At 42.6% G+C, this 17154-nt stretch overlaps 1 protein-coding gene across 3 annotated transcripts in view; it reads right to left on the bottom strand.

The window, feature by feature from the left end:
• The window catches only part of Astn1 (astrotactin 1), a 318227-nt gene that overhangs the window by 82594 nt on the left and 218479 nt on the right, over positions 1 to 17154 (bottom strand). For all 3 annotated transcript variants that reach the window (NM_001430009.1, NM_001170603.2, NM_001430010.1), the window contains 4 exon segments: positions 518 to 712; positions 3669 to 3835; positions 12959 to 13109; positions 13598 to 13735. In NM_001430009.1, the coding sequence (NP_001416938.1) occupies positions 518 to 712; positions 3669 to 3835; positions 12959 to 13109; positions 13598 to 13735 (651 nt within the window).

The raw sequence follows: 17154 nt of genomic DNA, 5'->3' as shown, positions 1-17154 counted from the left end.
GGAATGACATTATTTTATTTTTAAATATCTTACTTAGTAGAAAACAACTGGATTCTTGCAACTGAATCCAACTTATTACAACATGTTGTTTTAGTTGACATCTATGAAGGAAATTTAGTTCTCTAATAGTTGGGGCCTCAGTGCTCCCTGAAGAGGTCCAGTGATGTCCAAGAATCCCCTGAGCATACTCTGAGAACTGCTGTTCTGGACTTGCTTAAGCCAGGTCTTAAGGAGTTAGAATAGAACTTGAACATTTTGGTGTGGCTGCAACATGAAATCTTGAAGGTAAGATTTCTTTTAGGGCTTTTCCAAACACCCAGAAGGAGCATGTTTCTTGGATTCTTGAACGAAGAGTGTAGATGTGAATAGGATTGTGGGCAAGAAAGCAGTCTGTATCTTTAGGCATATCACATTCACCATGATCCAAGATATACAACTTTATGCCTAGAATAAGGCTCTTCGGAGAGGAGGACACATCAACACCCCTGAAAAAGAGCTTTCTGCATATGAAGTTCACCTGAATGTTCCTTTTAGCACCTGTCCACTGGCTACTTCCTTGGACTGGTTGTTGTAACCGAAGAACATTTCCCCAAAGAGAGTCTGGTTCATGGGAACCTCTCTGCTTTCCCCACAGTCACCTCCCTCTGGGCAGGTCTCTGTGACAAGTTGGCAAGAGCGCCCATCCACACCAAGTTTGTAGTCTTCAATACACCTAATAAGACAGAGAACACAAGAAAGTATTCATCATTGACTCCTCAGGAAAAAGGCAATTCAGCAAATTGGGATGCAACACCTTAGGAAAGATACTGGATGACCCCAACTAGGAATAATCCAATTGAACCTTAGTCCTTTAAGTCCTTAGTCTCAGTTTCTTTCCATCATGGTCACATTCTTTTTTTTTTACTCTTTCTTAGAAGATAAGTCTTTTAGGACTTGGGTGCGTCTGCCTGTCCTAGCCTTCTGATTTCCAAACAAATATAAGAATTAAAGGAAATCAGCGTCTCAATGAGTTGACATACTTAAGTATAAGGTATCCCCGCATTTTTCTCAAGCACATTCTGTGGACAGTTGGCATTTGTTTGTAATTAGGCAGCAAAAGAGTGACACTGTGCTTAAGAAATTAATAACTCTGTAAACCGGTCCTGTGTTAAGTCAACTAAGAAATGAGGAAGATTTATGATCTTCTAGCTGTGTTCTGTTTGAATGCATACAAACAAATCAGCAAGTCATACAAACGGTCTTCAATTCAGCATTGACATTCTGAACTAAAGAGAAGCCAGACTACTGTGTGCTCCATAAACTATCAACTGCTTCCTGGGTGGATGTTTTCCATGTTGTATTGCTCTAATTGGAACGTAATATTAATTTGGTAATCGTGGGTCAGTGACTTGTAAGTCATTAATTGGACTTTATTTGTAGTTATAAGTAAGATACATTTTTAACTCAAGTAAGACTTAATTCTTTAATAAGGCTGTCATTGTTTTAAAAAATTGTGTCCCTCTTTAGAAATAGAACAGATTTAAAAATTTAAGACAATTATGATACTGAGTACATCGTTTTCCCACTATCTGGAGTAATTGTGATGAATTAAAAAATTCACTTCTTTACAGAGGAACAAAGGATCATAGTTTTAAGAAGTAATGCACATCAGTGTCACGTTAATGCTGCCCTTAACTGGGTAACTCTGGGTCAGCTGATTAAACTCTCCTGAGACTTCGTTTTCAAAACTGCCAGAAAGGTGTGGGAAGTAACTGTTGTACTGGGAATTGAGGAAATTAATTCATGTATTCAACGTATAGAACTTACACCACGCTGAATGTACAGCTAGTGCTGGCTAAACGTGGCTATTTTTATTAGCAGAGGTGGGAATGAGGACCATAGGCAAACAACCTTCACTGCTAACTCATCCCATTTCCCATTTATACAGTTGTATTAACGGGTGTGAATGGAGTTCTTTAATTGTAAGTGCATGTGAGTTTCTTTCTCTATGAGAGCCTTAAATCAGGGCTTAACTGGCAGCTGGATAAGACATATGGGTCTTGGGTAACACTAACCATCACATGCCTAATTTTGACTGAAACCAGAAAGTCCAATGAGACCAGGGGACTGATATGGTTCAAGACCCACAGAAGACTGAGTCCACAAGTCAGAGTAGGTCTGGTTTGAGACCTTAAAATGGCTCCTTCCTCTAGCCAAAATAAACCAGAGTCTGGGCGATGGCTGGTAAAGGTGTGTGGTTCCATGGCAGTTCATCTTAAACATCTTGACAACTGTCTGTCCCCTCCATCTGGCCCCATCTCTCATTCTTCTGTCCAAGTATTACACAGTAAACTTCTTGAGAAGGGATGGGCATCCTGTTTTTGCTCATGTCTAACACACACGTAGGTGCTGCACAAGCAGGTGATGAAATGTCTATGCAGTTAATAAGAGGAGGTGCAGCTTCGGATGGCTCTGCTTCCATTAATTGAAGTGGGTTGGTCTTAATGGCAACATTACAGAGAACATTAAAATTTAGAACAAGCTTCTATCTGTGGAATGGGGTTTTACAAGAAACTACATACTCAGATTGCTCAATTGCAAAGAAATGAGATAAAATACAATAAAACAACATTACAAGTGCACTGGAAACCCTCTCGTGGGTTACTCAGCGGGCATCGGCTTTTAGCAAGCCCCTAACATAGTTTTATGATGATAAACATTGATTTTCATTGCAGCTTATTAGATGGTGAGATTCTTGTGGAGGATGCAAACCTAAATGCTAATTTCCTCCTCAGCCCAGTGGTCAGCGTGGTGTATAGCATGCACCAAGCACCCAATGCCCTTGCAGCAACAGGACGGGGTGGGAGAGTGGGAGACCGTAGTAGGGAGTGAGGAGAGGAAAGAATAGACAAGCAATCTATGGACATAGCAGAATTTGGCTAGATCTTTATTTACTTGATAAATATAGCATGAAAATGACTTCAAATATAATTTCACTCAGCGACACAAATTTCAATTTCGAGAAAACTGCAGAGCTTTGAAAAAGTCAGAAAGGGCCTGGATTCTGTTCCAAATCTTCCCGTTTTCTGCCTTTCCAGTCTTGAGGGAGATAGTTCACTTCACCAGGCGAGAAGCCTATGAAATGGAGTGTTATTGCCCACTCTGTTCCCTCACAGGGCTCAGGGAGAGAGCTGCTCACAGGAAGAGTATTATACCCTGAGGGATTAATGACTTTACAGAAGGAGGGAGGGGTACGTAAGATGCCCGGGCTTTGAGAAGCAGCATTTTGAAGTTTCCATTCTTCTAAAATCACTCCTCCCCTTTGATAATCTAGCAGATTCACGTAATCTTTCTCAAGTTTTGGACCACGGGAACAGTTTCTGTCACAAAACGTATTATTAGTGTAGCTCCTTTAAGGCATAGCTTGGAACATCTTGGTTTAATCGCGCAATGATTTATGTAAACCATGTGGTTAATGTCTCCTTAAGGTAAGCCAGAGGCTGTGTTTCTGTAGTCACTGGACTAGACTTCCCGTAAGGTTCCTCTAAACTAGACTGTCAAAGTGCTCATTCTATGCTACTGGCTCTCTCCTTAGAGCCAAGGGAGTGACTGGTCTATTCACATGGACCTACTGGGTTTTCAGCCTGGAAAGTCCCTCAGCCAGCCACCTCATGGCTGCTCCAACTCACCCGCAGAACATGAGGATGTTGTACAAGGTGGGGTCGTCCGGGAACGGCGCCATCTGCTGGAGACACAGCTGTTCGCAGCCGCCGTTGAAGCCATCTGAGCAGTCCACTCCGATATGGCGGTCATAGCAGCCTGAGCTGTCCTTCATAGGGCTGAGTCCTGAAGGGCACTGGCAGACCCAGAAAGAATCCACACAAGAGGATAAGCAGGAGACCCACGTGCAGTCACTGACACACTCTATGTGAAACTATTACACCCGGCAAGTAATCCATGAATTTCCTTTTATCCTTTTGCTTCTCTCTGGGCACAACTCACACACATTTGCATTAAGCCACTGGATCTGAAGCGGGCTGGCATGGTGCACTGTGGCAAGACAAAGCAAGTGGAGAGTGCTGCTTCCCAATTGGACCTCAGGCTGGCAGCAGAGGGAAAGTGGTGGGCCAGAATTAAAATGCATTAAGCAGGGATTCCTGTGGACTAGGGAAAGCAGTGGTGCTGTTTGAACTCCACATTAGGAGGGCACTTTATCAAATTTGGTACCAGTTGACGATGCTGGAGAATGGAGTGAGCCAGGGCCGCCAGTCAGAAGGTAAAGGAGACTTTTTCCTGTAGCCTTGGAGAGGATCGTGATGACTCTTACAGTGGGGAAATCCTGGGGTCATCACGTTGAGGTCTCAAAAACATCCCTTGGAAGCCACACAGCCTACCTCAATGTCTAGCCCAACCCCCGGAACACACCATGAGGTGAGCCATAAGAGGAAACTGAGGTACAGTGTCTGACTCCTAAAATCATTCAATCCACACTTGAATCTTTGGCAGATTGGCTGTGGCATCCTGAGTGTTCTATCATCTTCTTGTGACACATCTATTTATGGAACCCTGAAGCCTGTACCATTTTCTCTCACAACCGTCCTGTGTTATCCCCATTCCAGGACACGGGGAAAGCCCCGATATTGTTCTAGACTCTCTACGATTCTATTTATTTTATTTTATCTTATTATTTTTTCAGACAGGCTCTTTATGCCTGTGTGAAGATGTCCATTAATATTCACACTGATTCTAACAGATTGGGCAGAAGGTAAACATGTAGGCCAGGTTGGAGCAGGTAGAAGGGAGAAGAGCGAAGAGCATGTCCAGATTTGATTTCAAAACTCAGGATTTTAGCAACTACAATATCTTATGTCTATCATCTATCTATCTATCTATCTATCTATCTATCTATCTATCTATCTATCTATCATCTACCCATCTATCTATTTATCTATCTATCCATCCATCATCCATCCTCCTGCTACCCATCTAGTCTGTTTGTCTGTCTGTCTGTCTGTCTGTCTTGTCTGTCTGTCTCTTAAGCACACTCCTCCATAACCCTAATGAAATTTCTGAAACTTGGGCCAGTGTGACCCCTGTCTCCCTTCTCTCTCCATTGCTTGGCTTGTGGCCTCTGTCTCTTCTGCCAGGCACCTTGCCTTACTTAGCATGGAGTTAAGCGCTTCTGCAGATTTGTCTCTGAAAAGCCACCTCTGCTCCCTCCTCCTTTCCCAGTCAAAGATCACAGCAGGATACGCACTGTTTACTGACACTAATTCTGCAATTTCCTAAACAAATGTCCCAACCCCAGGACATGCCAGGCCCCCAGCTTGGGCCATCCCCCTTTCCCAAGAGCGCAGATGGAATGCTGGAAGGTGGCAGCATTTAAAGCCAATACCAAGGGTTGCCCCCCGCTATGAGCACCCAGATGTTCCCTATAATGGTTATGATGGCGAACAAGCAGTTGCAGAAGCCGAAGGTTGCACCCCACGATTTGTTATCACCCCCCCCACACACACACACACCCATCAAGCTCCTCAGTTACCCAGCTGTTAAGCCAGATGTGTCACCAGAGGGGGCTGGCTTAGGCACCATGTGGCTGCCCAGTTTTGATTTGGGTATAGAAACAAAGCATTATTGGAATTAAATGTCTTGTACTGGTGGCCAGGAGTTGCTCCCCCTACTCCGTCACCCTTTTGTAAAGCTTGTTAGAAGCCATCAAGCAGAATAAAGCCTGTTGTCCGGCTAATACTGCTTCCTGTGATTTCAATTCTCACACCAGCTAGCTCTATCAGCCTCCAGCCAGGACTGGCCAGCTTCTCAGCCACCTTGCTTCTTTTCAGAGTGCTCCATCATGCAAAATTTTTGACAAAGACTTCGCTGAATGAAACAATGTTCCAGAATTCCATGTCCTGGCATATTCATGTCTTGCCTGGCCCTAACGCCTAGATGACCATGACTGTTCCAAATTGGACCACCTGATGTTCAGAGTCTCTTAAAAGATTTGGAGAGAAGACAGTCTTCACTGTCATGTCCAAGTTGGATATATTTTTTTTTCTTATAAGTAAAGGTAAAAATAACAACCACAGCTCTCACGAATTAGGCAATTCTTTTGTAGTCTATTTTTATCTGTTGTACTTTCTGAAGTCCCAACAACACAGATATACGTTATCTTCTCAATTTTATGGGTGGCTTAGAAAAACAAAGAAGCTTGTTTTGAGGTCACCATTGGTAGACAATGATAGAACCACACTTTGGGCCTAGATCCGTCTTACTCCAAAGTGCGTGTGTGTATATGTCTGACATTCAGCTGCCCACCTGTGATAAAATCTCCATTCCTCGGAAAAAATCGAGGCAATGTACCAACAATGTGAAACAGCCCTGGAGATTTGCTTTTGACTATTTTAAACTATTTCTGAAGTATATTTTTGCCTCAACCACAGACTTACAGGATTTAGGATTTAGCCTGATATTTTTTTCTGTGTTCCTCCTTACACACACACACACACACACACACACACACACACACACCCCATGTTATTAGTGGAACTATTTTAGGATGCAATACTGTAAGTTGTCCCGAGTGATGACCTTGAAGGCAAAACTAGATTCTCAGTCACTGAGAAAGATGCAATTATCTTTATTGTACTGTAACTAACTTGGGTGGCAGTTCAGAGCACTTTAGATATATTTCCAGGAAAAACATGTTGAAATAAAAAACTGAGATTTTTTTTTCATAACTCTTGGTATCTGGAACACCCATTCCCCAGAGAGCTAATCACTCAAGAGACCATGAAATAAATTTGGTTTCTCGTGTGTCTTCCTTCTGTTAAGACATTCAAATTTCAGGTTTTCTCAAAATCTTGATCTGACTACAAAGAGAAGCTACAATCAACTGTGGCCCTGTTTCTGGAGGTAGTTCCAGCCCTATCCAGGGGAGCACTTGTCTATAGTAGTTACATTTTCTGCTGGCAAAGCTTGGCGGTTCTTTCCTTCTGCCGGTGGATAATCCTTCCCTTTGGTCCTTAAATGAGAATCGTTTGCCCAAGAGAGAGCCCTAAGGTCATATATTAACCCTGCTTTGCATAGGTTACATTTAGCAGTTCCAGGGACTTTATAAACTACAGGTTTAAGAAGAAAACTCCATTTATTAGAGCCATAGCCCTCCCCCCACCAGGAAGATCTAATGAATGACCTCATATTTCAATGACCCCTAAAATACACAAGGTTAATCATCTTTCATGAGATGTTCATGGCTTCTTGACTCATTACTGGTCTAAGGCATAATTTGCTAATGAGATTAAAATGACTTTTCCCCATTCAAAGCCTTTTCTTTGCCCTCCCCCCCTTTTTCTCAACCAATGAGTTTTGGTTGATTAATTGCTTAGGAGGCTAAATTGGAGACCACAGACGTCTCAGTTCCAGATTACAAAGTAGATACTCTGTTGGCAGATGGGTATGAGTGATGGATGCATGAGCATATCCGTGTCTCCTGGGAGCAGAGGGACAGATCTCAGCAGCTGAGCCTGCCTCACCTTACTTGGATGATTCATAAGCCAAGAGACCACATTTCCTACTGGAAATAGGGTTTTTCCCCCTCCCTCTGTGGCAATCTCATACATTTTGCAAATGATGATTTCCACAATTTCTTGATGGGCTTTGACATGCCGGTTCAAGCCATGCAGGACTCCTCCCAAGGGGAAAACTGTGATGGAGTTAAATTTATATTTCAGGCTGCTGTGGTTTTTCTGCCCCCATCTCTCTGGAAACCTCTGAAGTGTATTCATTTACTTATTGACCTACAGAGAGAAGGAAAGATGCCCATACCTAATAGTCTTTGCACATCTGTGCTCGAGCAAAGGTGAGATGACACATGTTATGGGAAACCATAGTGAGCAGCATGTGGAGGAAGGGTGTCAGGGTCACGGAGTAATTCAACATTCATTAGAGTGTAATGGTCAGGGAGGGAAGGTCACGTGTTCCATACACAAGAATTCAGGACTACCTTGCATGGCCATGGTCTACTTATCTAGTTTATTTCAACGTCTTACAAATCAGAAGTATTTGTTGGGTATTCTCGGCACCCATGTGAGTGTGTGGATGAGGAGGGAACATGGGATTTCCTCCTTTCTTTATTTGTGATATTGCAGTGGGTAGGCCTGAGAAGGAGGGGGATTAGGAAGATGGATCAGTCGGTAAAGTGATTGTTGCACAAGGTGTAAATTCACATTTCCAACACCCATAAAAATAAAAGCCTAGTCTATATGGATGTCTGTAATCTCATCCCCAGAGAGATATGCACATCAGGATTCCAGCTGAGGCTATATGGCTTTTTAGCAAGGTTGTCTCATTGAATTCGTAAGCTCTAGGTTTAGTGAGAGATCTCATCTCAAAGACTAAGGAAGGAAGTGATAAAGAAAGACAGTTGATGCCTTCCCTTGGGAGAAGTCCTGCTCATGCACACAGGACACAGACACAGACACAGACACAGACACAGACACAGACACACACACACACACACACACACACACACACACACACAGAGAGAGAGAGAGAGAGAGAGAGAGAGAGAGAGAGAGAGAGGGAGAGAGAGACATACACACACAAACACACACGCATGCTAAATTGTAAGGATGCTCTCATGAAAACTGGGGCTGGGGTAAGGAGACTAAAGTTCTTTCTGTTACATCTACTTAATTGCCACTGTCATTAGTCATAAATGGCTCATCCAAATTTGTCTGTGGTACAATCATAGGAATGTAAGACCATATTGCCTTACATAGCCAAAAATACTTCACAGACATGATGAAATCAAGGATCTTGAGATGAGGGAATAATTTTGGATTATTTAGATTGGCTAAATGAAATCACAGGAGTTGTTAAAAGTAGAAGAAGGATATTGAGTGGATAGAAAAATAATGAGTGGAGAGATGGCCCAGCAGTTCAGAGAACTGACAGCTCTTCCATAGGTCCTGTGTTCAATTCCCAACAACCACATGGTGTCTTACAACCATCTACAATGGGATCTGATGTACTCTTCTAATGTGTCTGAAGATAGCTACAGTGTACTCACATAATTAAATTAAATAAATGAATAAAGAAAACAGACAAACAGATGGAAAGAAAGAAAGAAAGAAAATAAGAAGGAAGGAAGAAAAGAAGGAAGAAAGAGAAAGAAAGAAAGAAGGAAAGAAAGAAAGAAAGAAAGAAGGAGAAAGAAAGAAAGAAAGAAAGAAAGAAAGAAAGAAAGAAAGAAAGAGAGAAAGAGAGAAAGAGAGAGAGAGAAAGAGAGAAAGAAAGAGAGAAAGAAAGGGAAAAACTATCTCTGGCTTTAGTTAGAAGTGTACCACTAGACCTCTGAACTGAGAAACACATATAGAATCTAGAAGTTGAAAAGGATAAATGAATTGATTATTTCCAGAACCTCCAGAAGGGAATCCAGCCTTGACTAGCCCTTAATTTTAGCTCAGTGAGACCCATCCTGATTCTCATACAGAATTGAATTCTAAGACATTTGTGTATTCTTAATCCATTAAACTCAGGATGACTTGTTTCAGCCACAAGTGAAATATGAAAGCAATATGAAAGCATCTGGTACAGGAGAATTTAAGGGAAATGAATAAGATCTGGCCATCTTCATGCTCTGAAAACCCTCTGGAAGTTTTCATGGACCCTGGTTATTAGAGTGTAGTACTATTTATAATGGTGTGTTACGATTTACATGAGGCTATGCTTTTCACAGGTGTTTGTTTTCTGTCTTTGGAGATTATATAAACAATAGTAATTAACTGGTACAATTAGCCCCTGGGAGTTGATTCATAACTAAAAGAGCCTTCCTAGGAAAAATGAAAGTTGAGCACATTTGGCCATAACATGAATCCTACCTCTCTGCCTTGAGTTTGAATTAGAAAAATATACAGCTGCACCTTCTGTGAGGTCCATTATCTCTGACTCCTTCCCAGGTTTCTGAAGGTTCAGCTTTCTCTTGTTTCTCATTCTTTTCTCCTTTCATGAAAATATGTCTTGCTTGGGAAGTCTTTCCATTCAACACACAGAAGACTGAAAATAAGGGTCTATGTGCAGAGGTGGGCCAATTTTTAAATGTCAGTAGATACAGATTGTCTTTGCCTCTGGCCCACTTCCAGATAACAAAGGACCACTCTGCTAACACAACAAGACTTGGAGACAATACAGATGCCCAGTAGACTGAGGTCAGGCTCAGACTCAGATCCTTAGTCATCTATTCAGTGGGGTCACAAGCCTCATGATGGGCACAAAGTCCACCCTTCTTCTCAGGGACCATATGCTTCATAGCCAATGAGCAATAGTGAATGGAATAGATCTGCCAATTGACTTGGCCCCTTTCTCTCTGGGAACCACGTGGAGTAGTGACTTCAAAGAATTATGCTAATCAAGTTCTGGTATAATTGGGTGACTTTCTGCAGTGGCTCCAAGTCTGCAAATGCATATTCATCAGAACTATTCCTGCTAGCTCGTCTCACAGATTACAATGTGGAGACTGTAGGAATCCATCAGCACAGCTACATGCCAAGTGAAAGGCCAAGGATGGCCAACAGAAGGCACCTGACAGGCCTCCCCCGCCGCTGGGGAAAGGGTCCTGGTTGGAAGAAGTAACAAGAGTCAATTCCTGTGTAGGAATATTCCTATGAAAATCATATGTGGGCGGCTAAGGAGTGTGGGCAAGGGAGGATCACATAGATTCATGCCCAGGTTTCAGTACTTAAAACGATCCCAGAAAACATTAAGAAATAAAAGACTGGAAGTCTGGGTAAAGGAAAGCGGGCTAGATGGTAAAAGAGAAAAAAACAAAAACACCTCCTCTTGGAGCTTATTTGAACAGTGAAATAGTCATCTGGGAAATTCTGGTGGGTGGGACAGGCCAAAGGAGGAGAGCACTAAGGAGCTTGAGCTCACCTTCTGGCTGCATGTGGAAGCTATGAACTAACCAATACTATATCTGTTGTTTGAAATACTTTGAATTTCCCCAAGCGCTTCTCCCACCCTATTCTTTTCTGTCCTCTTTAGGTACCTGTCAGATTATCTTATCTATCCCATAACTTTATCTCCTCTTTGTTTGTTTCCCGTGTCCCTTTCTTTCTGAGCTAAGCCAGGCTTCTCCTAGCTGCAGCTTAGTTGGTACCAGCTTAGTGACTACACCCTGGACACCAGAAAGACATCAGTGTCATCACTGACACTGAAGAGCTCCCCGAATGGAACAGATGCTCAGACTTGAGTAAAAAGGAGGGTGAAGGATGGTGTTGGCTCAGCATCCTCACAGCTTCCCATGCTCTGGGGCTCTCCCACTTCTCAGCTGTCAGAATGGGAAGTTAAATGGGGCACCATATCCTCCCCAGGACTGGAAGCTCCTGGTCCTTTCTCCCAACTCAACATTGAAGAACTTCACATCTCAATGAATGCTCCCTACCTCCTCTGTTCTCACTTTGAACATCTTCCATGACATCTTCCCTGACCCAGCCTCTCCCCTTTTGTGATTTCATGATTCTCCACTCTAAGCTTCTAAAGAAGGTAGGACTAAAAATAGATTGAGGGTGCTATGGGGAATAGCAACAGCCAACATAAAGGAACCAGGGCCCAATGGTTCCACTATCTCTGGCCTCCATTTAACTTCCTGGTCCAGTACCATCTTCAGTTCCATAACCTGGGAAACTGCATAGTATTTCCTAGCCCCAAAAGTCTTATTGGTTAACAGCATCACTTGTTTTTTAACTAGCTAAGTTTATAGATCTGAAAATGAAAAGAAAAGAAAACAAAACAAAAAAACCAGAAACCCACTTTTTAAAGAAGCAGGGTTCCTTAATGTAATGTCTCCAACTGATGACAATTTTTTTTGTTATTGCTTTGTTTTTGTTTTTGTTTTTGTTTTTGTTTTGTTTTGTATTTTTCCTGAGATGGGATTGATGGAGCCTTGATTGGCCTAGAACTCATTATGTAGAGCAGATCTGTCTCAAACTCAAAAATGCTTGCCTTTGAAGAGTAAGCTGGAGAGGTAAGCATGCGCTCTGGAAACTGTGGTTGCTGTTATCGTCAGCCTCAACCTTTAATAGATGAACCATCTCTGTAGTCCCTCATCACATTTTTGTTATTTTTTCCTTAGCATTTATATCATAACTTGCCTAGCTTTGGGTGGGTTTCTCCTAAAATTTTCTATTAGCTTGGAGCCAATGTCATTTGTTGAAGCAATTGATTAGCTTTCAAATAGCTCTTATCAACTCTCTTATAAGACTACTATTCAATCTATGGAAGTTCCTCTAGAAAGGTCTAGAACACCATGTTGTTGCAGGATATTTGATCACACTATGAATCCCCAGATTGTGTTATTTTCTGCTAAAACCTGTCTTGTGGTGTGACTCAGCCCTAGCACACACCTTTAATCCAAGAGCTTTCTGTTAACTGTAAACAGGATTAAGTAAAGTCAACCACAGGTAAGGTGGTAAAGTAAGCAACCAATCGACAGGGAGTGAACATCCAAAAAAAAAAAAAAAAATAGAGGGTGAGAGGAAGTCAGGAGGAATGATAGAAACACAGGAAGTAGAGGGAAGGACATTCAGTTTGAGGTTGAGATGACTTGGAAGAGAACTTCCTTTTGGACTGTCTGTTAAGGAGAAAGGTCACCTGAATGGTTCTCTGCCTCTCTGAGCTAGTGGGCTTTCACCCGAGCATCTGGTTCCCAAGTCTTCATTGGTAAAATGAAACAATAGAGATTTTGCTTTTTAAAAAACTAAACAAGACAAATACCACCTAGGAGTGCTCTGTGAAGACTTCCGGATGGACTGATTAACTCCCCATTCCTATCAAGAGAGAAATTCTTAATTTAGACTAGATGGTGGTCACAGCTGGCTACTGCATAGATTTGCTTCTGTATGACTGCATCATGTGTTATCTCCCTGCCCACCCCTAGTCCCCCGCCACAGGACCCTCTAGGGTGGAAGAAAGAACATACCACACAACCAGTAGAGTCCAACTTGCGATCGGAAATGCAGCGAAAATTCTTACTGCAGCCTCCGTTATCTTTGCTGCAATCACGCACTGGCCCAAAGGAGTCTAAGAGGACCTCCAGGCTGTCGAAGGATGATGACGTCATCAGCTCCTCTCTGCGTGACGAAGCAATGGAGGTATCAAAGGATTCCAAAAGCCACAGGTGTTTCTACATTCCACTTTCCGTTCTGGTCTACGTTTTCTGCTCTCATTCTTTTTTATAAAAAATGGCAGATTAGCCATCCTCGAAGGGTTGAACTAACAAATCATGGGCATTTGCCATATCTGGGAACTGAGCCAAATGCTATAATGCCTGGTCAAAGAAGGAGATCTGAACGTAGGCAAGGAAATTAACATTTTATTGCCTGTCAGTCCTTGAGGTTTGTGGGAAGTGCTTACAAACTCTAATTTTATGTCCTCTTACAGCGAATGAGCCTTGGGTTATGCAATATTGACCCAGATAAAGAGCAGATCCTGACTGTGTATATAGGGAACTTGAAGGCAGCTTGCCAACCTCAGCTTGCCCGACCCCCACCTCCTTCGTTTTGGGACCTTCAGGTGGTTTCTCATTTCCCCTCCTAAGCCACCCTGAACCAAGACTCACCTGACCTCCACAGCGTCTTCCATCACCGTCATGTCCGTCTTACACTTTGCTGATGGGTTGATGGCTAGTTCAGCTGGTGGAATCACAAAACTCTTACTGAGGGGCAGCCACATGCCTTCCCCAAGGGTATAGGTGAATCTGCATGGATAAACACACACACACACGAGGTGGTTACAGCTGCGCATAACTGCCCACTAGTATTCTGTCACTAGCTGCCTCCTCTTCAGCCTTCATGAATCTACAAGTACCCACCACACCAGGTGATGCTGCAGGGACCCACACACGGGGAGTTATGGTATCGCATAGCAATCACACCAGAGGATCTAGAACTCTGTCCCTCGTGCTCCTTTCTCATCTTCCTCATCCCTTGCAGTGCTCTTCAGAGGGTGACACAGTTGAGATTGTCAAGCAGGGACAACATGGCTGAGTCAGAGAAAGGCAGAGAGGCCTCATCCTTCTCACAGCGACAAAGAGCAGAAGATCTGATCAGAGTATGCGTTCACCCATTAGAAGTGGCTTTTATCAAGTCATCAAAAGGGCGTAGAATTTTTTCAGCTTTGAGTTTGGGATTCCCTTGTGTTAAGTCATATCACATTTGGAAGCAGTTTAATTGAGATGAGAAACCACATCCTCATCCTAGGTCTCTATAACTTGCAGTGGCAGCCAGAAAAGTTTGCCTTCCCCAGCTTCTGTAGGACAGGAACGGAAGTAACTGAAGTCAGGAGCCTCCAGGGGTGAGAGGAGAGAGATGAGCAAATGAACAAAACAGGTCCAGATTTATCTTCTGTACGCCTACCCGCACCCTGAGCTAACAATGATAACCCATGGGATACAGGGAAGACTTTTTAAAAAATTTATTCTTGTAACAAGAGCTAAAAGGAATAAAAGAATCAATCAGCATTTCAAGGGAGAGCTTAAGGAAACCAGGAGAGATTATTTGTTTGTTTATTCATTCATCTCATCTCGAAGACATTAAAACGCTCTGTATTCACAGTAAAAAATAATAGTCTAAGGGATAAAAGCCAATGTGGGTGGAATATCACAAGGCGGTGGCAGCCTAGCGTCTCCTCCCAATTTGATGTGGCGGGAGGAACAATGGAAGGATATGTGCAATTAAGCAGAACCTCTACACCAGCCTCATCGGCATGCTGGTCACAGCCACATTCAGAGCCCTGCTCATCTCTCTCCTAGCCCACACAGTCTTCTCTCCTCTCAGCATTGCCTGAGATGATAGGAAATCAGACTAGCGCCTCGGTTGGTTTTGTTTTGTTTTGTTTTTGTAAATGAAGTGTGGAGCCTGCCCCAGAGTGCGAGCCACAGAGCAGATCCACAGACCAGACCAGGAATGCATAGCTATGTGATTTCTTCCCATGACCTGAATGACAGTCCTTGCCATCAGAGTTGCTAAAAGAAGATCAGTTCCTGCTTCACCACAGGGGTTTCTGGGAGAGAGGCAGGTGGCCTGATTTGGTGGATATTTCTCCCTTTTCTCCACTGTTTCTTTGTTCTCCAGACTTCTGAATCCTCTCAACTTCTGGAGATATTCAGAGATGCTCTTACTCTGTAGGAGGCTCTTAGATCTTCCTTCCTGTTTGTATGAGGCAGTAGCCAAGCCTATGACTTGAGGGGTGGTGCAAAAGATTATTGCTGTCTTCACTAGGAAATCAACCAGTAATATTTATTGAAGGCACAGCAGCACATTTACACCCCCCCCACACACACACACCATTTGGCTATATGGCAGCAACAGGCTGATCTGAGGTGCCCTGAGTCTGGGAATTAAAGACAAATGTGGGTTGAAATAAATGACCTTCGGGCATTTGTATGATTTCATTTGTATTTCCTGAAGGGCATTCTTGAGGTGGCCACTTACACTAGGCAACTTAGACAAGGACAATACTAACACCTACCATTGCAGAAGAACAACCACAAGTTTAAATGGCATGAAGATTAATGTGGTTCATTGGACACTGGCCTTTGTCTTCTATTCTGATATTAAAATAATTGTACTTGAATAATGTAACAGGTTTTAGGAAATGGTTGGCAGCTGTGTTACATTTGTGATGGTGTTCCTAAGTGGGGATGGCAGAAATCTATAACTTGCCCCAACTGAAACTATTTAACATATTTCTGTGCATGCAAAGTTGAAAACTGAATGTGTCACTGTGATCACATCTTTAGCTTTTTCTGGCCCCAGCCCTGCTTCATATTTTTGTCCCCTCCATACCATATGACTGTAGTTCCTGATATCCTCCCACCCTTTTAATTATTCTTGCTTCTATTACTAGTTCTTTCTAGATTTTATTTTCTTTTTTCTTCACTTGAACCAACTCAACTAAACAATCCTTTCCAGTCATAAAGCCTTCCAGAAACTATCCCAGAAGCTTGGTCTTCAATGCTCAGGTGGAGAAAAGGGACTCTTCTCTTTCTACATTAGAGAATCTCTGCTGTAGTTCATGCATGGAATTGTACCTGACATTTTATTTTCCAGGTTCACCATGACTGAGCAGAATGTGTGCTCTTGGGTAGCAGAGATTAACACAATTCCTAGACTGAGGGAGTCATTCAAGACATAGTCATTAACTAATCAATAGGATATTTTGTCTCCTTCATTTTCAATGGTGTCTGAGTGACATACCCTTGATGTTCAAATTTGCAGAATGCATTGGTGAAGCTAATCCTTCCTGGTAAACAGGCTGTGAGCAAACCTTTGCGTTTCCATGGATCTAGTAACCAAGATGCTATTTTTCCATAAACAGGAGATGAAATGCAAAACAATGGAGTCTTCTTTGGTCTGTGATAGAGCCAAGGTGAAGCCCTTTAGGCCAAGTGACATGGAATGAAACTAACATTTATTGAGAACTCTTCAAAAAAAAAAAGAAAAAAGAAAAAAAAGAAAGGACGGAAGAAAGAAAAAAGAAAATAAGAAAAGCTACTTTTAAGAACTCCTCATTTATTCTCAAGATGGCCCTCTCAAGTGAGTACTTTGACCCCATTTTACCAACATAGCATGTAATACTATAAGGATATCAGTGACCTTCCAAAGATCAACTTTTTGTAGGACAGAGAGAGGTAGTTTTCAGGTGTGGATCCCAGCAACTTGCCAGCCCATGCTGACTGATGCATATGAAATTCTAAAACTTTCTTTCATCGGCAGAATCTACTGAACAACTTCAAAAACCAAATATAGACTAAGCTGTTAGAAAAAAAGAAAAAAACTGTGTCCTGAAATCTCATCTGTCCCTCATTCATGCAAATTTGTCAGGAATGACTTTTAAAACACCACCCAGTGGAAGCTGGGAGAGCATCTGGATTGCCTTCCCACATTGGGTACCCTAGAGACAGATGGGGATGCCCACTGCCCAGTTGAGGCCTCAGCTTTATACCTCACGGTCCTCTTGAAACCCAGATAGAAATTTCTGTCCAGAGGCAAACCCTATTTGCCAGTGTTGGACAGAATAAGCCTGTTGTCTCTCTAGCTTGGTGCAAAATGCAATGTGGGAAAATATAACAGCCCTTGATCTGGCGTCTCCACCCTTCCCCAGGCCAGATTTTTC

This window comes from Rattus norvegicus, chromosome 13 (assembly GCF_021556685.1).
Source record: "Rattus norvegicus strain SHRSP/BbbUtx chromosome 13, alternate assembly SHRSP_T2T, whole genome shotgun sequence".
In the NCBI taxonomy this organism is placed as follows: domain Eukaryota; kingdom Metazoa; phylum Chordata; class Mammalia; order Rodentia; family Muridae; genus Rattus; species Rattus norvegicus.
Note: the sequence above shows the minus strand (reverse complement) of the source record. Positions and strands in the feature narration are given on the sequence as shown.